The sequence below is a fragment of the Myxocyprinus asiaticus genome, chromosome 39 (assembly GCF_019703515.2).
Source record: "Myxocyprinus asiaticus isolate MX2 ecotype Aquarium Trade chromosome 39, UBuf_Myxa_2, whole genome shotgun sequence".
NCBI classification, from domain to species: domain Eukaryota; kingdom Metazoa; phylum Chordata; class Actinopteri; order Cypriniformes; family Catostomidae; genus Myxocyprinus; species Myxocyprinus asiaticus.
Window position 1 is genome coordinate 26,879,049 of NC_059382.1, and position 24,217 is coordinate 26,903,265.

General features: G+C 42.2%; 1 protein-coding gene across 2 annotated transcripts in view; it reads left to right on the forward strand.

The window, feature by feature from the left end:
• The window catches only part of LOC127429547 (leucine-rich repeat and fibronectin type III domain-containing protein 1-like protein), a 204,741-nt gene that overhangs the window by 140,545 nt on the left and 39,979 nt on the right, over nt 1–24,217 (forward strand). For both annotated transcript variants that reach the window (XR_007895306.1, XM_051678660.1), the window contains exon 4: nt 14,838–15,445. Coding sequence is in view for 1 of the 2 variants with exons in the window: in XM_051678660.1 (XP_051534620.1) it covers nt 14,838–15,445 (608 nt within the window). In the remaining variant the exon portion in view is untranslated. The remainder of the gene's footprint in view (nt 1–14,837; nt 15,446–24,217) is intronic.

A 24,217-nucleotide genomic window follows, 5' to 3' on the forward strand; every position in this document is an offset into this window, starting at 1 on the left:
GGAGATGACCACCCTGTGTGACACAGTGCGGCATCTCGCTTAAAGCGAACAGGTCCACTTCTGCTCGACTGAACGTCCTCCAGATTTTTTCCATAATCTGAGGATGTAATGTCTAGACCCTGTCTGGACAGGAGATCCGCCCCCATGTTCAACCGGCCTGGAACATGTATGGATTGTAGAGATAGTACATTGTCCCGTGCCCACAGAAGAATGTGACATGCCAGCCTTAGCATGGCACGAGAGTGCACCCCTCCCTGGCGATTGATATAGGACACCACCATCCTGTTGTCCGACCAGATGAGGACATGACTGTCCTGAATCTCTGGGAGTAAAAACTAGTGGTTGACTGATATATCACAGAGGCCATGGCATTTCCATGGGAACATTGATTGTTCCTGGGGGAACGCTGATCCTGCCACTGATTATTGTGCCGAGCAACACCTGTTCTCCCTTAATTCACCCCTTTCTTTAGCCCGTCGTGTTCTCAGTATCTTTGCTAGATTGTTGTTTGATGTTGAGTATTAACCTCACTCTCTCTGTCTAGTTGGTCCTGTCTTGTTTATCTGTTGGTAGCCCACGTTTCGGGTGTGTGGTTGCCTTCCAGTTTTGCTGCATGTCAGCTGGTCTTCCACACAGGATATCTTGTCTCTGCCCACGTGTCGGGAGTAAGATCGCCCATCTCAGCTGGGTGTTGTTCTGCACCTCACTAAGCTCCAATGGAGGATTTCACAAGTCTGTTCCTGACTTCCACAATGCACACACTCATTCTACAAACACACTCTTCACGGATTGCCCTTTACGCGGTCATGGCTATCGGAGATCACTTCTTGCTGCTGCAGCCGGTGCCGGGATCTTCGACATTCCACAGCCCAGTGACTGCACTTATTTGTTGCTAATAAATCCTTTGAACGTTTCCTCTGCTCTTGGGTCTGTTTGTTCTCGCTATCACTCGTTACAGAACAATCTAGCCAAGTATGGACCCAGCAGAGGAATCCACTCTTTGCTCTGCCCTCTCTCAGCAGGGAATATTGCTGGGACATTAACAGTATCAAATCACTGCCTCAAACCAGGCTTTGGAGATGATGGTTTTGCAACTCGCTGAGCTCACATCCTTTGTTCAGCAGCTCGGCCTGTCTTCTGATGCTGGCCCATCTCAGGAAGCTTCCTTACTGGCTCCGGCAGTTCCTCTGGCTCCTGGACGCTTTGAAGCCTGCATTCCCCCTCCAGGCCCGTATTCAGAATCCACTTTTGCTTAGAATATGACGAAGGTAGCCTGTGTCATTACAGTCCTCACTGGAAGGTCTGGCAAATGGGGCACTGCCATGTGGGACAGCAGACATCCCTGCTGTGCTTCCTATCATGCCTTTACCATGGAGCTCTACCAAGTTTTGATCACTTGGCTCAAGGTCGGGAGGCAGCGAGGGTTTTATCTGGACTGTCTCAAGGAGATCAACGAGAATCAGATTATGCTATTGAATTTCGCACCCTAGCTGCTTCTTGTGAGTGGAATGACCATGCTATGTGGGATCGTTTTCTTCATGGTCTTTCCGACGACATTCTAGATGAGATTTATTCTTTGGATTTGCCTCCGCACTTCGATGACATGGTGGATTTGGCTATCCGATCAACGACTGAGCCTATGCTGTTGCGACCGTCGGCGCCGTTATCAGCCGAGAACGCTGATCATGCCACTGATTAGCGTGCCGAGAAACACCTGTTCTCCCCTAATTCGCTCCCTTCTTATGCCCGTCGTGTTTTCAGTATCTTTACTAGATTGTTGTTTGATGTTGAGTACTAACCTCACTCTTTCTGTCTAGTTGGTCCTGTCTCGTGTATCTGTTGGTTGCCCGCGTGTCGGGTGTGTGGTTGCCTTTCAGTTTTGTTTTGGCGCAATGTGAATATGGAAGTAAATGTCCTTCAAATCTATTGTCACAAACCAGTCCCCCGGCTGTACTTGTGACATTATTTGTTTCTGTGTCAGCATTCTGAATTAACATTTCAGTGTAATTCAAACATCTCAAATCCAGAATGGGATGCAAGCCACCTACTTTTTTCGGGACCAGAAAATAACGATGTAAAGGCTGCTTTCTCTCTGAGAAGGGGGGATCTCCTCTATTGCCCATTTTCTAAGAGAGAATGAATTTCCCAAATCAAAAACGGGGCCTCCCGAAAAGAGACGTCTGTCAGAACAACCCCACTGGTGGAGCCCGCCTGAACTGAATGACATTACCATACTCTATTGTTCGAAATACCCAGTTCAAAATGCTTTTTAACTGCTGCCAAGCCGCTAGACGGGCAGACAGAGCAATTAATGCATGGCTCTTGCCTGTAGCGCATCATGTAACCACTAGATGGCGTGCTTCGCTTATTTTTGACGACTGCCCCACAACCAGTGTCCTCTACTACTGTGGCTGGTTGAATGGGATTTAATAATGTTTCTACCTTTATTATATTCTGGCATAAATGATGAGTGCCCTGAAATTATTTGATGGTTCACCTGGTTCACCACAACGGCCCAAGCATTCTTTATGGAAGGAAAACATGTGGTGCTTACGTTCACTGTGTATTTTGTGTACACTTGTGCTTGACAAACATCGAATTCTGTTATGCATGTCTCGAGACCCTTGGTCATGGGGACAGAGGCTGAATTCAGGAAGTGTTTTTTAATGTTCGCTCCCCAAAGCAAACTGCGGGTGGAAACCATATTCTAGTTGTCGGGCATTGGGGGCGTGTACAACGGTGAACTCAACCCGATACTGACCGAAGGGCAATCAAGGGAGAAATTGATCTATTTATATGGTCCATTTTCGTTCACTGAATGGGGGCTCACCCTTCGTTACACAGCAAGACCGTCAGGCTCATGTGTAGACCTATTTTTATTGTACATTGAGTTATATTACATGTGCCCCGAGACCCTTGGTTATGGAGGCAGAGGTAAAACTCAAGTGGAAAATATTCAATGCTCATTCGTCAGCACAAATTAATGAGGAAACTGAGCTATGGGGAGGGGAGAGGGAGAGAGGCCGAGGCTGCTCCTCCTTTTCCTTATTTCCTCATTCTCCCAGAATGACACAGAAAAAGACAATAGGGACAAAGGGGCCCATTTTGCTTCCTTCCAATGACGAATTGTCTCATACAGCATTTTTTAATGCCGTTGGCTCATGATGCACATGGCCTTTCACATGTGTTTTTCATCAGAAACTGGCCTCAGAGCATGTCCAACGAGACTCACGCTTTCGCTCAGGGGGAGGGCAACAAACACGAGGAGGATTCTGATGTCCCTTCGAACTCCTATCTTCTCAGACACAAAGCTGAAATCCCAAACGGCTCTGGCACACTGAACTCCAAATCCGGAGGCCATAGGACTGGAAATAGCGCCTCGTGGTGAGAAATTCCAAGCCTCGACGAAGCGCCATTGCTCTTGTTGTTCCCTTGTAATGTCTGGAAAAAAGCACATTGAAATTGCTCTGAAATTTACGCTGTGTCAACAATGTCCTTACGTGTTTGTCACTCAAAATGGAGAAAAATAATCCTCACTTCGATGTGAGTTGCTAGAAACAAACACGGGCTTAGACAATTTGTGCACTGATGGCGTGGAAGCGAGCACTTACATGGAGCCCGTGACATAGCTCCCTATGGGACATTGCTTAAGCCCCATCAGCCAATAAATTGGCGTGATTGTATAAAGGCTTTGGACCACGTGACACTCGGACGGTGTTCCATAGCAATCATACGCAGCTCGAGTTCTCCGAAAGAGAACCCTTGTAGAACTACTTTTTAACGTTCAATCCATGTTTTTGACCAGGTAACTAGCTACATCTGATTATTTTGCGATTCCACATATCATTTTGAGAGCTTGCTAACTATTGAATAAGAATGATGCATTTTGTAATAAATCCTTTTCAGTGGCTAGATAGCAGGCATGCTCTTAGCTCTAGCCTGATGTGAGATCAGTTGATGTAATAAATTGGTCACGCAACTGAGCAGCACTGCAAATCATAACCTACGAGAACCAATCTTGCTGCGGCAGGGATCTGCTTGCAACTCTGTATTCTCTACAGAAAGACTGAACTCTGCAACACTCCACTAACACAACCTTGTTAACAAACAGGTCAGGATTGCAAGAGAATACAGCTCTGATAATTTTGCGAATAAATAAACTTAGTAGATGCTAACGTATGGCAAAACTGCTCCCCACATAGGAAGAATCTACAATGTGTGCAGAGTTATTGAGTTTTTAGGTCACTACCTCTACTCTAGAGCGGGTGGCAAATGTTGTACTACACAGCCCAAAAGTATAGATAGCAAATTACTCACTTGGTCCAACCATTTGTAGGTTGATTTCCTTGAAAACTACAAAAACAGTCTCTGTGGCTCTATAGAATATGCTCTGTTTGTTTGAGGGGCCCATCCAGCCCGACACGGCAACATTGACTCAACCAGTTGTTTAAGTTTGAGGCTGGACTGTCTACTGTATTTAATCAGTCAACTGAAGATGGATGGAGTATTCAGGAAAGCTGTTTAAAAACAAATCCTCAGTTTTTACAATTCTGTTTGGTGGCACTAGCGGCTTATGAATTAAATTCTTCAGCTTAAAGCTACACTATGTAAGTTTTGGCCCTCTAGCAGTTGAAGCATAAAACTGCAAGTTATTGTGGAGGAACTTCTTTCGTGAGTTGTGATTTGGTACCACTCTCTAAGTGGATGAATCTCATGGTTTGATGACTCTGAGATATTTACCTGCAGAACTATTTTCATGTTGATATTATGTTATTTGTTTAAACATATATAACTGATATATTACTTACTTTGAGGAAGATAAACAAATCTTACTTATATTTTAATATGATTATTCAAGTGTGTTTTTATTGTTTTATTGTTTTTATTTGAATGTTTTTATTGTACTACACATATCGATATAAGAGGTGTTACTTGTAAAATGGCTGATATGAGTTAAATTTAAGACACTACATTGTTATACTACAGTCTACAGCCTAAATTGACAATACAAGTGAACCATAATACTACAATAGTAGGTCTATGCACTGCATATAATAAGACTGCAATATAAAAATGCAAAATGAGGATTTAAAAATGATTAAATATATTTTATTGAACATCAAAATTATATGCAGAAATATGCAATATAATACTTAGAATAATACATGTTTAATTGTTTTATTTGGAAGTAAATTTATATTAGTGAGATGGTTACACGCTAAACAAATTAATATGCATTAATATGCTATGAAATTGGTACATAAATTAATATAAAATACACAGAAGTCATGAATATTAATCCAACAGTAACCACCGGAAAAACAAAACTTTTAAGCACATCGTGATCGATACACATGACATACTGTTCAATTAATTAAAGCATGACAACCAATATAAGCTTCAACAACCCTACCAGAAAACATATCCAAACATTATATCAGGTAAATAACTTTGCCAAACAGTTATAAACTTAAAAAATCCATTAGGAGAATGATTTCATGCTGTTGCTTAACAGCTGTTGTACTCGCTTCCCACTTCCCCAACACTCATGCGAGTCACGACACAGCCAGACCTTCTTCCTGAGCTTACGGACATCAGGCAAGGATGAATGACGTAAGCCTGCGATTTTGCACCAAATCCGTCCCAACAGCTGTAAATAAAAATCATTATTGTAGGCTTACCATAGTGAATCTGGGAAAGACAAGGACAGGGTTTTAACATGGATTTTATGTACTCACTCAATAATGAACTTTTGTTAATTGTAACCACACAAATCTTACGTAGTTCAGCTTTAAACTTAACAAATGTTTTTTTCAGTAGCATTGTTTTCAAAGTAATTGCATTTAGCAATGTTTTCAAAGTAATTTAGCTATGCAAGTTTAACGTCCATTTTCTAGTACCAAGCTTCTTTTACAACAAGTAGTGGTGTAGAATGACAAACCATTACACTGTTGTTTACATTATAATATGTTGTGGATCCTTACAGCCGATAAAGCAAAATAGCGTTGGGATATTTACTTATTTAGCAAATCTGTTCATTCGGACATTTTGTTAAATTGATTCAGCAAAATGGTTAAAAAAATTGCTCATTCAGTAGAGCTCTTAAAAGTCCTTGTTCTTCGTAATTTGTAGTGAAATAAATATGTATTTAAATATTAGTATGGGTGTTTCTTCGACTTTGGGTAAATTCATGTCTCAGGGGTTGATTTTGATTAAAACACAGATTTTCAGATTTTTTTTCTTTTTTCTTTTTTTCTTTTTTATATGGAGGTCACATTAAAACTACACAACTTTTTACCAGGCATTAATCATTTATTTTCTGTGATTTTCAAATGCTTGTTATGTACTGATTTCACAGTTTTATCCTTGTCCCAGAATTTCAATATTAAAGTATGAAAACCCATTATAAAATACAAATGATTATATGTTTAAAATAATCTATATGTAGCCGGTGGGTTGAAAATACTTACAACATGAAACAAAAATATATTTTGGTGGTTTAATCTGACAGCTGTTTTAAGAAAAAAAAAAAAAAACAGCGGTCGATGGGGCCATATATACAATATATATAAAAATAAATACATAAAAAAAGAAAATACAAAAACTGAAATATGGTACAACGAAATATGGTAGAGGCTAATGTCAAAAGAAAATACAAACAGGGCATTAGCCTATCCATATGCTTCAGCATACATCACCTTAATACATGCTTATGTCATTCACAAAAATGTATGCATTTAACACATGCTTAAATCACTCAAAGCAGTTTATGCATTTTTAACCAGGCTTTAAGGACATGTATAACAGTTTAAAACAATAAACTTATCACATTTTCGCATATAACATGTATTGCACTTATTCACAAAACTGGGAAACACTCTGGACTATAAATCATTAAATTAGATATGATTCATACAACATTTACATACCCAGTCCTTGCATGTGCACCAAAACGTAGTCAAACTCCACATCGCAATCCATATGCATCCTTCAACAATTATCCATAACAAACACTCAGTTTAAACATATGACTCTTCTGAAAACATATTTAATGCAATTTATAGGCATTTTGTGTAAAATTTGATATTTACCCAAAGAATTCTCAACCGATGAACAAAACTTGGAGCTCTCTTGCGCAATACAAGTTCTCATGTTTCTAACACGAGACAGTGCCGGAAAGCGGGTGTCGCAAAACCCTTAAAGGGGCCACGTCCAATTTAAGACTAGAGCTAAATTACATGAAATTGCTCCACTTGGCTACCTATACAAACAAAACAATTCAATATTTAAATATAAATTATTTCTATCAGTCAGTGAAAAGCATGTTGTGAGATGAAAAAGTGATGTTTGAAGAAAACAAAGAAAAATCAAGGTAAACATCACTTCCACTTATTGGACGTAATCAATTAAGCTGTAATTTTGCAAAATTATGAAAAAAAGGGTGAAATTATTATTTAAATTGTGTATTTAGTATACATAAATGTTAGCTATAATATTAGCCTTGACAACACAAAGAACATAACACTAACAACAATATAATAAGCTATTTTAGTTATTAACTTAGCAGGCTGTAGCAGGCCTACTCTTTCAAGGGGTAGCATGACTGTAGTTTAACTACTCTAAAAGTAGCTTGGCAAGTTAGAGATTCTAAGTAGCTTCCTCAACATACCTCTGGCTATCCAGAGATTTCAAATAAGCTGTCATTTGTGCATCATTGGTCTGTAAACATATAACAAATGAGACAGTTCATTACTGGCTTCTAAAGGCTTTGCTTTAGGATACATTTTTATGGTAATGTTTCAGCTCGCAGAAAAAAAAAAAAAAAAAAAAAAACTGAATATAACTTAGATTCCTCCTTGAGAGTATAATTTTTTTCAGAGTTTCCCATCAGTGAAGTTATTAAATCACTGATTGGTTTGTGGCATGCAGAGTTGGGAGGGTTACTTTTGAAATGTATTCCACTACAGATTACAGAATACTTGCTGTAAAATGTAGTTTGTAACATATTCCCTTAGATTACTCAAGGTCAGTAACTTATTCTAAATACTTTGGATTACTTCTTCAGCACTGGTAGATTTTTTCACTTGTTTTGACTATAAAAACTCTGAAGTAAGACAAAATACACGTTAAAAATACATTCTCTGAAAAACCTAAATATCTTATGCAGTGTTGTTTCTAAAACAAGATCAATCTAATTGATCTTGTTTTAAGGATATTTAGATATTTTTACAGGAAAACAATACAAAAATTATTATTAAGAATACAATTTTTGCCCTAATATCAAAGGTCTTACTAGAAAAAAGAAATTATGATCCAACATGAATTTTCTTGATAAAAAAAATATGATCGTGCCTGGTAACATGTGCATGTAAACTGGCTAGAAATAGCATTTTAGCTTAGCATAAAGCTGACAATTTACACAAGGTTTATTTCTATTTCTTCTGCTCCAAACTTACTTCAAACGTACTTCTCTGTCTGCTCGTATGAATGTAAAACTTCATAACAAAGTGTTTCACTGCTGTTCAAATGCACTTTGGATCGCATCATTTATATGTATAAATCTTTCCATCTGAAAGGACTAAATATTAAATGAAACAAATGACAATAAAATGCAAAGTAATCTCTTCAGTAATCAAAATACATTTGAATGTAACTGTATTCTAAATACCAATGATTTAAATTGTAACTGTAGTGGAATACAGTTACTTATATTTTGTATTTTAAATACGTATCCCGTTACTTGTATTTTGTTACACCCCGACCCTGGTGGCAGATGTGCATTAATAGTGTTTAGGAAGCTTAGTATGCATCTCACTTAGATATACTCAGTGCAATGCAGCATAGATGCCGCAGTGTAATATGTTTTATTTCTGTTGGTTGGATGCAGAATGGGGGAAAGCAGTTCCCTCAAGGGCATTTTTTTAAATATCCTGTTTTCAAATGCATGTTTTTGAAAAACCAACATTTCGAGGACATACTTCACCTTGATAAGTGAAGTGTATGCTATAAAACACAGACATGTTCCCTGTTCAGTACTAAAACGCATTCTTTTTTTTTTTCTTGATCAAACGTGTTATATTGAAACATAATCAAATAAAGTAATAAGCCACTCAAGGCTGTGAGTAACAATGTCACAATGGCATCAAATGTGGTTCATCCAGTAAGAAATGTACAGTCGGATCTATTAATTTTAGTAAAAAAAATAATAAACCACACCACAAAAATGAAGGCCAACTTTAATTTATGTGGCACACCAGAGAGAAAAGAATTTAGTTGTTCACTAAATTATGGGTCTTTTCATTTAAAAATTTTTATTGTGCCACAGCTGCACAATAGTGCTCTATTGTATTATCTTTCTGTTTCTTCATTAGCAGCTCATTCCTTTTGAAATTCATTTTTCTAGGGTCTCTGATGGCCCAGAATATCTCTGTAACAACTCAGAACAGTCGAGACTCCAGTGGTGGCTCTAATATCATCCAGGAAGGAAACACAGAAAGAAAAGGCCCTTGACTGCATTCAAATGAAGCGAGACTGTATGAAGTGTGTTTGAGGAATGAATTAAGGCACAAGGGGATCTGATGCATGTCATCTTCAGTGAGAAAAACAAAGAAACACTCATAGTTTTTTTCAAATGAACATAAGCAAAGACACAAATGAGAGCACTTCAAAAGAGGGTTTTAAAACCGATAGCCAGAAGTTGCAACACTTACCTTTGTCACATTGCAAAACGATGCAGAGATTTCTTTCTGTCCTCTGAGATTTGAGATTCTAAGACATACGCTCTAACAATACCAAATCCTCAACAACAAAACAAAGGAAAAAATAAATAATAAAAAAAAACATCTTAAAAAGCTGACTTTTCAGTGACCGCCTTGGAATTAAGGGAGGGATGGTTTCTTCTGCTCTCTGGTTCAATAGTTCACACACTTGTGATCTAGCAGGCTTACTCAATCTGTACAACTCTGACAGCAAGATTGACTTTTTACCTGTTGATTTGCTAGCCTCTGCTGAGCACTAGCGTTGGATCAAAATTTGGCTTTAGTATGATATCAGCCTCTGGTACATCGGTATTGACATGGCCAACGCTAAATACAATGTTTTTAGAACAACCCGACTGTTTAAAAATGTGAAATTTTTTGTCATTTTTAAATCCATTTAGAGATCCAATTAAGTTGTATATGTCAAACATAGTCTTTAACTATTGGCATAAATTACAATATCATCATTACGATATCCTCATATTGTAGCTTATTCTGTAACAAAGTTCATGCTTGTAGAGCTTCAGAGTGCATAGAGTTCTGTTCTGCAGACAACACCAAATAAAATAAACCATTTTTCTTTTTACTTTGTGGTCAAAGCTTCCCTTTGAATATACAGTTGTGCTGTATATTCATGCATAGGAAATGCAAACACTGAACTCAGTGCAAATCTGCAATATAATTAAATAACTTTCCAAATGCTTTACTTGCATATGATACAAAAATGGTTTTGCCACAGTCGTCTGCTAATCTTCTCATTGTTTCTACCAAAACATGATATTTCATATTCAGCTTGATGATAATTAAATTACTTTAAATGACTTAACAATAAACATTTACTAAACTAAATAAAATATTACATAGAACACCCTAATGCATCTATCAAAAATAAGAAGAACCATTACTATTTCCATAAAATGTAATGAAATGTGACGGGTCACACAGGGACTTCTGGGAATGACGATTATTATTTTCACTCTGATTTTAACAATTGTAAACGTACATGCCATTAATTATATTGTAAAATTGTACTTTGTACATCTAAAAAAACATATTTTACTGTAAAATTACAAGTATTGTTTTGTTATATATATATATATATATATATATATATATATATATATATATATACACATACATATATATATTATTATTATTATTATTATTGTTATTATTATTTTTACCATACATGATTATTTTACCGTTAAAATACTGACATTTCTTACAGTTAGGTGTGAGAAGCATTCACAAAAGAAAGTAATTTCAATAGAATGTAACCCTACTTAATCTGTCCTAAGATTATACATTTCATATTAAAATCTTTTTATAGTATATGAAATATAGAAATGCAATGTATACAGCTGTGCCATATTAATATCAATGCATTTTCATGGAGATTAACAATATTTTCAACTACTTTGTGTAATGGATGCTGTGTGTGATGCATAGTCACTATTTGTTGGATTATAATCTGTGGGTTTTACCATGCATGTTATTTACCATGCAATAAATGGAGAGATTAACAAGAACATTTTAAATGAATCTTACTCTCTGCGCAGTTGAGTGTTTTACACAAAAAAAAAAAAAAAAAAAAAAAATACTCATGGACAAATTAATATTCAATTACCCATTATGAACAGTAATGACTTTTCAAATGCTCATTTGCAGCAGTAGAATTTTTAATGGTTTAATTGTATCAGAATACTCCATTTATCTGGAGAAAAATAACTACTTTTATCTTGTCAACATCACTCTGGCCCCCAAGATAAGGCCACAGCACATAGAATATAAGCTTTTGATCATTCTAAACAGAGAAAGTCCATGTTTTATTTATTTTGAGGATAAACGGAACAGCTTAGAAAGACTGAATATACTAATGATCAGAGCCTTGAGGACCCAGCACTAATAAGAAACACATGCTGTCTCATATGTAGTACATTAAGGTGCAGTCCACACAAATATATGCCCTAGAGTAGTACCTTTTCCAAATTACCACAATAATTGCTTATAAAATAATTTATATTTCTAAAAAATACATAAACATAAGCAGTTGTTATAGAATTTATAGTTCATACAGTATAAAAATCATTATGTCTATGGAGAGTCCTCAAAAGGATAGCCACACCAACGTCTGTGTGTGTGTGTGTGTGTGTTAGGGCTGTCAACTGATTCAAATTTGAAATCTAATTAATTGCAATTAAGTGCATACATCGATATCTGCTGAATAAGACCCCCAAATAAAGTTCATTTTATGTAAAAAAAATATATATATATATATGATAAATATGTAATAAATATAATATTCAGATTATTAAATTGTTGTGGCTGACAAATAAAGCACTGATTACACTATACAGAAAGTGGCTTAAGATGATTAACATGAACTAACAATGAAAAATACATTTACAGCATTTATGTTAATTTCAACATGTACTAATAAATTATCTTTTAATTAACTTTAAATTTTAACTAACAGTTAATAACATTTTAACTAGCAGTTTTAACTAAATTGTATACATTAACATATACATTAAATGCATTATAAACTAACATGTCACAAACAATGAACAGTATTTTATTTATAAATTAATTAAGGTTTTTAAAAGAATTAAAAGATTATTAATATATATATATATATATATATATATATATATATATATATATATATAAAAAGTTGCCAGTTCATGATTCCAAATAATACTCTTGTAATGTTGTACCAAACAGTCATCATATTAAAACGTAACTTTTGCAAGCAAAAACTGCCTTTAAAAAGATATTTTGATACATTTTACATGTAGCAGTTCTCGCCTGGAATGGATACTATCTGTTTCCTGTAATTTCATCTTTACTCACTCTGTCCTTTTACTCCACACATTATAAAATCGTATACCACGGGTCTGTTGAATGCTTGATTCTGATTGGTTGACAGACATTTTAAGGTGTGCAATTAAGTAAATGCACGGCTATGAAGTAATTCCAGGTCTTGACCACATAACGGTTTAATATCACTTTGCCAAATTATTTCAGTTATTTCAAAGAGCCGTACAGGCTACCACAGCAAATAACCAATTAAAACAAAGACATTAGTTAAAGTAAATCGGTTAAGAGCGTCAAACAATGTCTAAAATATCCTACATTTATTTCAGTTTTGGTTAAAAAGAGCCCTTGTGCTCCCTCATCTCCCCCACACTTACACATGCTCTCACACACACACACATTGAGACTCGAGTCGCGACCAACAAATAGAGCCGCATCCCTGCAAAATTATCAATACAGTTTCTATTATCCAAAATAACTTTTAATGTTTAAATGTATTTCGCCCTAATCAGACTCACATAGCTATAGTTGAAAAAAAACACGGCGCTACCCCTCCCCCTCTCTTTCGCTCTCAGACAAACTCTCTTGGTAGCAAAGTCAGCGCTCCCCCTTGACTCACTGCGATTGTAAACAGTTGTTTAGCAATAGAAAGCTATATACAAGAATGGCGACACTCGCTGCTGCTGAGACTTAAACTTACACTTTGGCAATTTGAAGCGATGTTGTTCCTGACGAGAGCCACTTTAAACACAGGCGGTTCAACTCGCGATCTCTCTCAGTTTATCTCTTTCTCTCTCTCACACACACACACACACACACACACACACACACACACACGCACTACCAGTTTACTCCAATGCCGAAAAGCAGCACATCCTCTGTTGCTAGTTCTAAAGTGACGTTTTCGAATTAGCAACAAAGGCTTGAGCTGCATCAGAACAAGATGCACTTGATCAATACAACAGTTTCTATATTATCTGAAATATCTGTGGGAAACTCCCTCGCCCCCCCTCCTCCTCTCACACACACACTCCCAGACATGTGGACACAGACATTATACGCATACGCACACACTTACTCGCAAGAGAAAAACAGAGCCGTCATGTCAGAACCGTCACTCCTGCATCTCAGTAGGGTTGATAAAATTTGTTTGTACAATGGAAATATGGCAATACTCGCTGCTGCTGAGAAGTGCTTAAACTTACATCTTGGCGATTTTGAAGCAGTTACTTCTGATGAGAGCTGCAACAAAAAAGGTAATCCCAGAAGCGATCTCTCTCATTTTCTGAGTTTCTCTCTTTGGTCCCACAAACTCACACACTAACTCTCACACACACACATACAAATGCACTAACTTGTTACTCCAGTAAGTGCTCCAGTAAAGCAGCGCAAGCCTCGCTATCCTCCGTTGCTAGTTCTAAAGTGACGTTTTCGAACTAGCAACGAAGGCTCGGACTGTATTAAAGCAAGACACTGAATCCGTGGCGAAAGAAAGTAGTTCCTCTCATAAGAGCATTTTTAGGGACGAAAACCAGAAAATGTCTTGAGATAAAACCCTGAACAATGTCTTAAGGTGTGGTAACTGTGGTATAAGCAGAATAATTAACTCTGGCCCGTTGAATTTTTGAAAAATAATGCATTATTTTTCAACAATTCAACAGTCTGTCGTCAATTATTCCATACACATTTCATCCCCAGAATGCTGGGTTAAAATCATGCCATTGATGAGGTGAGGTCAGGTGTATAAATTGCTATTTATGTGAGAGTAACAGTCTCTAAAATACTTACTGTACAGTGTGCACTTTTTAGACACAGACACCCTGCCCATAGACCTTTCCACTTATGGTGCACTTATTTAATTGTAAATTTCAGTGGAAATCAATGTAATGTCTTGGGTATTGATTTTGACATCGGTTAATGTGTTAATGGAGCCTTTTAATAAACGGTACACATTTGCCTGTTGAACATATTCCATAATGGGCAATATATTCTCTCTGACTCTAGAAGAGAGGTTTGATGGTATAGCATAAAGTGCTCATTTGTTCAGTAAGTGTATATAATGGAAGGTGTAAATTAAATGTTTTATTCAAAATTAATATAATATTAAGAATTTTCACAATTATGATCATTGAAGTTTCTCCACTGATTCTTCTTGATTACATGGCCATAGATATTACATGCACTTGCTGGACGAGTATAATCTTAATTATATTGATGTATTATCTGTGGAATGCATGCTAATGTTCAACTCTTGCCTTGCAGAATGATTCCCTCCTCGAGTTATGACTTCCTGGTGCGAGACCTGGTATCCAGTCGGGAGTATGATCTGTGCGTGTTGGCCATCTATGATGATGGCATGACCTCGCTGACTGCCACGCGGCAGGTGGGCTGCCTCACATTTGTCACGGAGACAGAATACAGCCAGTGCCAGTCTCTGCGCAGCCATTTCCTGGGCGGCACCATGATCATCATCATCGGAGGCATCATTGTGGCTTCTGTCCTCGTTTTCATCATCATCCTAATGATCCGATATAAAGTCTACAGCCATTATGGGGCAGATTCCGCAAAGGGAACCACCATGATGAATGTACGCTCACAGACGAATGGGGGCCAAGCAGCGGGGCATGTCCTGCGCTCGAGCTCCAAAATTATAGAGGGGCAGGAGGCCCCAGGAGCAAGTTTAGTAGGGGCCTCAGGTGCTGCTACTAGTTTAAAAGACTCCACAGCCATGATGCTAGTCACAGACTCTGCAATGACCTCAGATGACATAGTATCCCCTACTCAAAGGCACCATCCCAGGACTTGTATAGAGCTCAAGAGACGGCCTTCGCTGTCCCCTAAAGAGGGGACAAGCATAGAGATGCCAGAAGGTAAGTTAAACGTCACTAAAACAGAGAGCAAAACAAAATGTTAAGCAAGTATGAGAAAGAATGTGGCATTAAAATCCAAAGGCAAAAACTTGTGGGATTTAAAATGCTTAAGGTTGCTTTCAGGCAACTGCACATTTCACATAACCCCTTGACAGTGTGCTTTTAACAATGCCCGGGCACTTTATTGCAATTTGGAGTGCATCTATATTGACTCCTGTAATTGCCAGGAATTCACCTGATTCAATGGGCCACATCCAAGTGTTTTTTTAAAGAGCATTTCCTTTGTGGAATTTAGACTTATGGGCTGTAACAAGGGTTCAAATGGGAAAGGAGGAGGTGGGAACCAGCTGAACAGTCAAAATAATATTTGAATAACAACTTAAACAAAAAGACAGAAAACACAAATACACACCTGGCAGCTGCGTGTCTTTCTCTCTCTCTCTCTCTCTCGAACTGCCGCGTCCCTCTGCACTTATCCCTCTCCTTGGCTGATTAGCCTGATTGGGGGCCGGGTGTGCGTAGTCATGATGGCAAGACCTCGCTGAATGCCACGCGGCAGGTGGGCTGCATCACATTTTTTCACAGAGACAGAATATAGCCAGTGCCATTTATACAAATATCACCATTTGCTTGGGTTTCTGTAAAACTGAGGATCCAAAAATGGAATCCCACCAACACCCCCTTGATAAATAGCACAGAGTTATGTGAAATGGCTGTGTGCATTACACAATACATCAGAGGAATCTGTGTTTTGAGTGTTCTTGAAATGTTGTATTTATTGTCTTTTCCACATGTGCAATTAGCTGTAAACAGCTAGTACAAGATCTTGACATCAGAAAAAATAAAAACCTTTTCTTCTAGTGAATCAAAAGGCATCAGCAGAAAATGTTTTCCCCCAGGCGCTGCATACGATTCAGGAAGACACCTGTTAGTCTCTTTATTACAAAGCTCTCTGGAATACTTTATTCTGTTTGTCCAATTACAGCAATCCGCGGTCAAATATAATTGTATAATGACTGCAAAGCTTTATAACTGACCATTATCCCAGGCAACCAATTTTAGCCTGGTCTCGTAGAATCTTGTTACTACACCTACATTTTGGCAAAACAGTTTTACATGGCTCGTTGTACATACAGTAATGCTGCACTTTCCTGGTAAAATGAACACTTGGAGGGCTACAACAACAAAGACTTTTATTTACTTTTGCACAAATCACAAATAAAAGGGCAGATTATCAGTTCTTAAACATTTAGTTCCCTGTCTGTCACTCACTCGATGTTGTGTCCATGTAGTGACACTAGGGGTCACTCTTGGGAGCCCGAAAAACACCTCTGGTCTTTGATAAAAGGCCAATGAAAATTGGCGAGTGGTATTTGCATACCACTCCCCTGGACATACGGGTATAAAAGGAACTGGTATGCAACCACTCATTCAGATTTTCTCTTCGGAGCCGAACGGTCGATGTTCACTGAGCTGACTCTTCTTTCACCTCTGCTGGATCTGATGGCGCATTTCAGCAACTTCTCCCTCCTCTGCACTGGTGCACTGCAGAGAACGCCCCTGGGCGCTTCGGCAGAAATAAAAGAGTATATTTCTCTAAAAGAGCGGCACACACGGAACATCTTTTTAAAGACTTTCCATTTGTGTGTTATTCCTGGTTGCGGTCGCTATCTCTCGCCTTCTGATGGTCACGATCGCTGTCTTTCGTGTCTGGGCGCGACCCACGTGGAGACAGCGTTTGTGGATGGATCATGTACTCATTGCGAGAACATGATCATGGCAACGTTGCGGTCGCGGCCTGCCTTCGTAAGAAAGCAAGCCACCCCAGTGGCTCCTCGCCTCGGTCCTTCTACCTATGGGTATGAGGCCAGCGCAGCTAGCACTGGGGGCGATTTGGGGACCCCAATGGGACCACCTCCGCCGGGTATCCCCCCACGAACCTCCCATTCCCCAGCACGCTCGTCTGCCCCGAACGGGCTTCCGGATGAGTCCGCTGGCTCATCTCACGGTGAGTTCGACCTCTTGTTGGAGCCCGTGAAGGTGATGAGCTCTCGAGCGCAGCATCGGAGAGCGGGCTCATCCAGTCGGACGCGGAAGCCTCATCTGGGCTCCTCCCTTGGGTACGGTCACCCAGTCACAGGCTGACACGGAAATGATGGACATGCTTTCCTGGGCAGCCACGAGCGTCGGGCTAGAGTGGAACCCTCCGCTCTCCCCTGAATCCTTGCAGCTCGATGATTGGTTCCTGGGCTCGTGGCACCACTCACAGCCACGCCCCGCCCCAGTTCCTTTCTTCCCAAAAGTACACGAGGAGCTGACACGGTCGTGGGAGGCACCTTTTACTGCCCGGTCCCGATCTTTCAGATCCCCCACCCTCACTTCCATCGATGGTGGGGCAGCCAGGGGCTATTCAGCGATTCCCCCCGGTGGATAAGGCGCTTGCGGGTGCCCAAAGCTCCCGTCCAAGGCCTGTAGGTTGACGTTGTCCCTGACAGCCAAGGCCTACAGTGCCGCTGGACAAGCCGCCTCAGCCCTGCATGCCATGGCTCTCCTGAAAGTCCACCAAGCCAAGGCGCAAAAGGAACTGCACGAAGGTAGTTCTGCCCCGGGATTGATGCAGGAGCTGTGCTCAATTGGTGACGAAGGTCACAGCGCGGTCTCTCGGGTGGGCGATGTCCACATTGGTGGTCCAGGAGCGCCACCTTTGGCTCAACCTGGTCGAGATAGGAGAGGCCGACAAGGCACAGTTCCTTGCTGCCCCATTTCCCAGGTTGGCCAATTCGGCGACACCGTCAAGGACTTTGCCCAGCAGTTCTCGGCGGTGAAGCAGCACATCCTGCCCCGGCACGGCTCAAGATCCCGCACCCCGCCTGCTTGTCGCCAAGGGCGTCCCTCTGCGGTGACTGCCCCGGCGTGGAGCCCACCGCAGGAAGCAGATGCCACCCGTCTCAGGCTTCGAAGCGCCCCTGAGACGGGTGACCCAGGGACGATGAAACCCACTGCTTTGGAGCTGGTAAGCAGACCACTCCATCCCCCGGTGGAGGGCCGGGAGGAGAATCTTTTGTTGCCTTTTCATTTAATTTTGCCACATGCCCAAGTGGCTGCGGTACCCAAGAGTTCAGCAAAAGAGCGGTTTCCTTGTTCCCTGGGTCACATACCCAGTGTGCACGCCCGTCATCACGACCACCATCCACCATTCCATTTTGGCAGGTTTGGTGCTCCAGCGGTGGTCTCCCCGCCCCTGCGCACCCAGCTGTGGCACAAATCCACCCCCAGTGTGACAGTCTCCACAGGTCACGAGGACAGGCCTCTTTCTCCCCCGTCCCAGGCTGTTCCGGGGGTGGTCACAAGGAGCCAGGTAAGTGCTTTGATGTCCCTGAACTCAGCACAGCCACGACACAGCGTGGCACCTCAGGCTCCACCCGCCGCAAGACCCCACCCGCCGGTATGTCCGACGAGATTGTCCCTTTGGTCCCCCTTGCCCGGAGCTTGGACGCGTGGCTTGCACTTTCCAACTCGTCACGATGGCTGATCCAGACCATCCAACTCGGCTACGCAATTCAGTTCGCCAGGCGTCCACCCAGGTTCAGCGGCATCTGCTACACCTCGGTGAAGGGCGATAATGCTGCTACCTTGCATGCGGAGATCGCTACCCTCCTACGGAAGGATGCAGTAGAGCCTGTCCCTCCGGCCGAGATGAAGAAGGTGTTTTACAGCCCCTACTTCATTGTACCGAAGAAAGGCAGTGGATTGCGGTCAGTCTTGGACCTGGGAGTACTAAACCGGGCTTTACACAGATTTCTGTTCATGATGATGATGCAAAAACGCATTCTAGCGAGCGCCCGGCATCAAGATTGCTTTGCAGTGGTAGACCTGAAGGACGCGTACTTCCACGTCTCGATTCTACCTTGACACAGACCCTTCCTGCAGTTTGCATTCGAGGGTCAGGCGTATCAGTACAAGGTCCTCCCTTTCGGCCAGTCCTTTTCCCCTCACATCTTCACAAAGGTCACAGAGGCAGCCCTTGCCCTGTTAAGGGAAGTGGACATTCACATCCTCAACTATCTCGACGATTGGATAATCCTAGCTCACTCTCAGGATGTGTTGTGTGCACACAGGGACGGGGCACCACTCTTTGAAAAGAGAAAAATGATAGCAAGTTACTGATTGAGTCTCACAAAACAAAATCTACCCTGTAGTTTGAGTATCTTAATTGTTAATCAAAATAATCAAAAAGGGGAAAAACTAGTTAAATTATTGCTATACAAATCTAATAGTAATCTTGTTACAGTTAGTTTCTAACACCAATAAAATAACAGTACTCTGAGGTAACTTGGGAGTTCTTCACGTGGCAGAGGTTGGCTTCAACACAATATTCAAACAAAAACAAACAGGAGTACTTATTATAATATAACAAGGTTTATTATAATCAAGCAGTAGTGAACAGAGCCAATACTATCTGAATATAATCCAAAAATAAATCAAGGAAATCCTAAACTAACAGTGGAGCTATATGCTAGTGTGTGTGTGTGTGTGTGTGTGTCCAGATGCGGTAACAAAGGAATCAAAATGGTGGATCAGGTTCAAAATGGAGGGTTAGATCCAAAATGGAGATGATACCACGTGAGGGTGGAAATGAGCGGACACACAAAGGAACTGACGAAACAGGCGGGAGAATTTGGTTCACCAGCCTGAGTCGAACATAAACCGCGGCGCCGCTCACTCAATGAATATCAGTGAGAGAGAGAGAATGAGAGCGAGAGAGAGAGAGGAAAAGTGCATGCAATTTAATTAAGGGTAACCACTCGTAACAGCGGGACTGAATTACTAGTTCAGATCACTCAACAAAACAAACTTAACCCCAAAAGAAAACGAAATACAAATCTCCCAATTCGAAACAGCGAGCAGAGTTTAACATACAAATATACTCAAAACATCAGCATTTAGAATCAAAAATACGATTTAGTTTCACAAGAAAAATCACAGTTTCAAGCCTTACTTGGGAAATCCTGTGTGATTTCAGTAGGGTTGTCCGTTAGAATTCCTGTTGCATTGAGCGGTCAGGAGAAACAGTCTAGATGGTCCCTTGTCTTACGCTCGTCAGCGAAAAGACGCGTTTCTGCTTTATTCTTCGGATCCAGCGATGGAGAAGAATGCAGAAAGTAGTCAACGTTGAATGAAAAAGAGGGAGAAGGGAAACTGGTCGCCTTTCCGTTTTCAAAATAAATTCACTGTTGCTTTACAGTGAAACTGAACCGGTTGTTATAAGTATACTATAAGACTTGAACAAAGCTAAGTTAATCTTACTCTACCGTGGCCAAATGGTGAGGTTAGAAAAACGTGGTCTCTTTGTTCTCAGTCCAAAACGGAGGGAAAACTCCTTCAGTATGTGCACAGTACAGATATCCCTTAACAGCCAGGCAGAGCTTAGCACAGAGAGGCCGAACTACATCTGTCCGCTGGTTTTATTGACAAGATGACGTCATCAGTCGTAGGACGCTTTCGACCAATGGCGTTTGAGACTGGGTCCATGGGCGGGACTTCGCATCCAGTTGTGAATTTGAGAAGGATCCTGGAAAACTGAGTTCAATGTCTCTCCTTTGATTATAGAACAAAGGGCCATGTGGTCTCTGCTGCCATTTTGAGTGGGCCAAGGCCCTACAAGGGCTTCGGATCAACTGGGAAAAGAGCAAGCTCCTCCCAGTTCAGAGCATCTCTTTTCTCGGCTTGGAGTTGGACTCAGCCTCGTTGACGGCGCACCTCACGAACAAGCGTGCACAGTCGGTGCTAACCTGTTTGAAGGCATTCAGACAGAAGACAGCGGTTCCACTGAAACTGTTTCAGAGGCTCCTGGGGCATATGGCATCCTCAGCGGTGGCCAATACGCTCGTGTTGATGCATATGTGACCGCTTCAGCACTGGCTTCAGACTCGAGTCCCGAGATGGGCATGGTGCCGCAGGACACATCGCGTGGCCATCACGCCGATCTGTCACCACCTCTTCAGCCCTTGGACCGACCTCACGTTTCTATGGGCAGGCGTTCCCCTAGAGCAGGTCTCCAGGCACGTCATGGTTACGACAGATGCCTCCAAAACAGGCTGGGGCACTGTATGCAACGGGCATGTGGCTATGTTGGCACATCAGTTGCCTCGAGTTGCTGGAAATCCTGCTTGCTCTACGGAGGTTTTGGCCATTGATCCAGGGCAAGCACGTGTTAGTTCGAACAGACAACACGGCAACGGTAGCATATAACAACCGTCAAGGCGGTCTACACTCCTGTTGTATGTCACAACTCGCCTGCCATCTCCTCCTCTAGAGTCAGCAGCACTTCAAGTCACTGCGAGCCACTTATATCCCGGGCGACCTCAATACTGCAGCGGACACGCTGTCACGTCAGGTTACCCACAGGGGAGAGTGGAGACTCCACCCCCAGTGGTCCAGCTGATTTGGAGTCGATTCGGGTAGGCACAGGTAGACTTGTTCGCTTCCCAAGAATCCTCCCACTGACCGCTTAAGTACACCCTGACCGAGGCACCTCTCGGTATAGACGCGCTGGCACACAGCTGGCCCCCTGGACTTCGCAAATATGCATTTCCTCCAGTGAGTCTACTTGCACAGACCCTGTGCAAGGTCAGGGAGGATGAGGAGCAGGTCATCCTGGTAGCACCCTACTGGCCCACCCGGAAGTGGTTCTCAGACCTCACGCTCCTCTTGACAGCCCCCCCCCCGGTGAATTCCCCTGAGGAAGGACCTTCTTTCTCAGGGACGGGGCACCATCTGGCACCCGCAACCAGACCTCTGGAATCTCCATGTCTGGCCCCTGGATGGGACGCGGAAGACTTAAGCGGCCTACCACCCACGGTGGTAGACACGATCACTCAGGCTAGGGCCCCCTCTACGAGGTGCCTGTATGCCTTGAAGTGGCATCTGTTCGCTAAGTGGTGTTCTCCCTGACGCGAAGACCCCCAGAGATGCGCAGTCAGATCGGTGCTTTCCTTCCCGCAGAAGAGGTTGGAAGGGCAGCTGTTCCCCTCCACCTTGAAGGTGTATGTAGCCGCTATAGCGGCACACCACGACACAATGGACGGTAAGTCCTTAGGGAAGCACGACCTGATCATCAGCTTCCTGAGAGACGCCAGGAGGTTGAATCCCTTCAGACCGCACCTCATTCCCTCATGGGACCTCTCTGTAGTTCTTCAGGGTCTACGGAGAGCCCCCTTTGAGCCCCTGCAGTCAGCTGAGCTTAAGGCACTCTCTTTGAAGACTGCCCTCCTGACTGCGCTCACTTCCATCAAGAGGGTAGGAGACCTGCAAGCATTCTCTGTCAGCGAAACGTGCCTGGAGTTCGGTCCGGGCTACTCTCACATGATCCTGAGACCCTGACCGGGCTATGTGCCCAAGGTTCCCATGACCCCTTTTAGGGACCAGGTGGTGAACCTGCAAGGCAGACCCAGCCCTGATGTTACTGTGTCCGGTGCACGCTTTACGCATCTATTTGGATCACACGCAGAGCTTTAGAGTCTCTGAGCAGCTCATTGTCTGCTTTGGTGGACAGCAGAAAGGGAGCGCTGTCTCCAAGCAGAGGATCGCCCACTGGCTCATTGACGCCATAACAATGGCATATCACGTCCCGTGTAGTGGCACACACAAGCAGGTAAGTCCGGGACAGTTGGCCGGGTGTATCGCTTGCACATAGCGCCTTTCACCTCCCCTGAGCTGAAGACGTGTTCTGTTGACTCCCAATAGTGTTCACAAACTGTGTTCCCTGTATGATTTCCTCCAAGCCCTGTGGCAGACGAGTTCGCGGAGAAACTCGCTGCTGGCTCAGTACATGTGCTAACTAAGCCCTGTACTGGGGTAGGTGCTCCGCATGTGGTGGTTCCCCATAGGTAACCCCATGCGACTATATCTTCCACTAATTCGTTTCCCTGTTGGTAAACTGCTTCTTCCTTGGGTAGAGGCCCCTCTGCCCCAGTCACCATGCTTGTGACCCCCGTAGGGTAGGACCTACCATGGGACTTCTCCACATGACATACTTCCGACAAAGGTCGGCAAGACCATGTGACATATTTCCACTCAAATACCCCCCCCCCCCGGGCGGTGTGTGGTCTCCGCGGTGAACACCCCCCCCCAACGTAGACATGGTGGCGTCGAGACACAACGTCGAGTGAGTGACAGATAGGGAACATCCTGGTCACTTGCATAACCTCCATTCCCTGATGGAGGGAATGAGACGTTGTGTCCCTCCTGCCACAATGCTGAACTACCCGCTGAAATGGCCGGGACCTTGTCTCGGCTCCTCAGCACAAAACCTGAATGAGTGAATGCATACCAGCTCCTTTTATACCCGCATGTCTGGGGGAGTGGTATGCAAATACCACTCGCCAATTTTCATTGGCCTTTTATCAAAGACCAGAGGTGTTTCGGGCTCCCAAGAGTGACCCGTAGTGTCACTACATCGACACAATGTCTCGTTCCCTCCATCAGGGAACGGAGGTTACGCAAGTAACCAGGACGTTTTTGTCCTGTTCCACACACAATGCTTAGATGTCAATCTTATGACATCTAAACACTTTTACTATAGCGCATGACTTGTAAGACGATACATTTTAAAGTTTGCATTACATAACCAACTACATTTAGAAGCTTGTTGTGTTGGACTGTGTTGGTCTCATGATGCAAATAACCCAGTTTAAGAGTCCTGCAGAGCACACAAGTCAACACGTGAGCCAAAAGTGTTTTAGAAACACTACAAAATGATGTGGCTGCTTC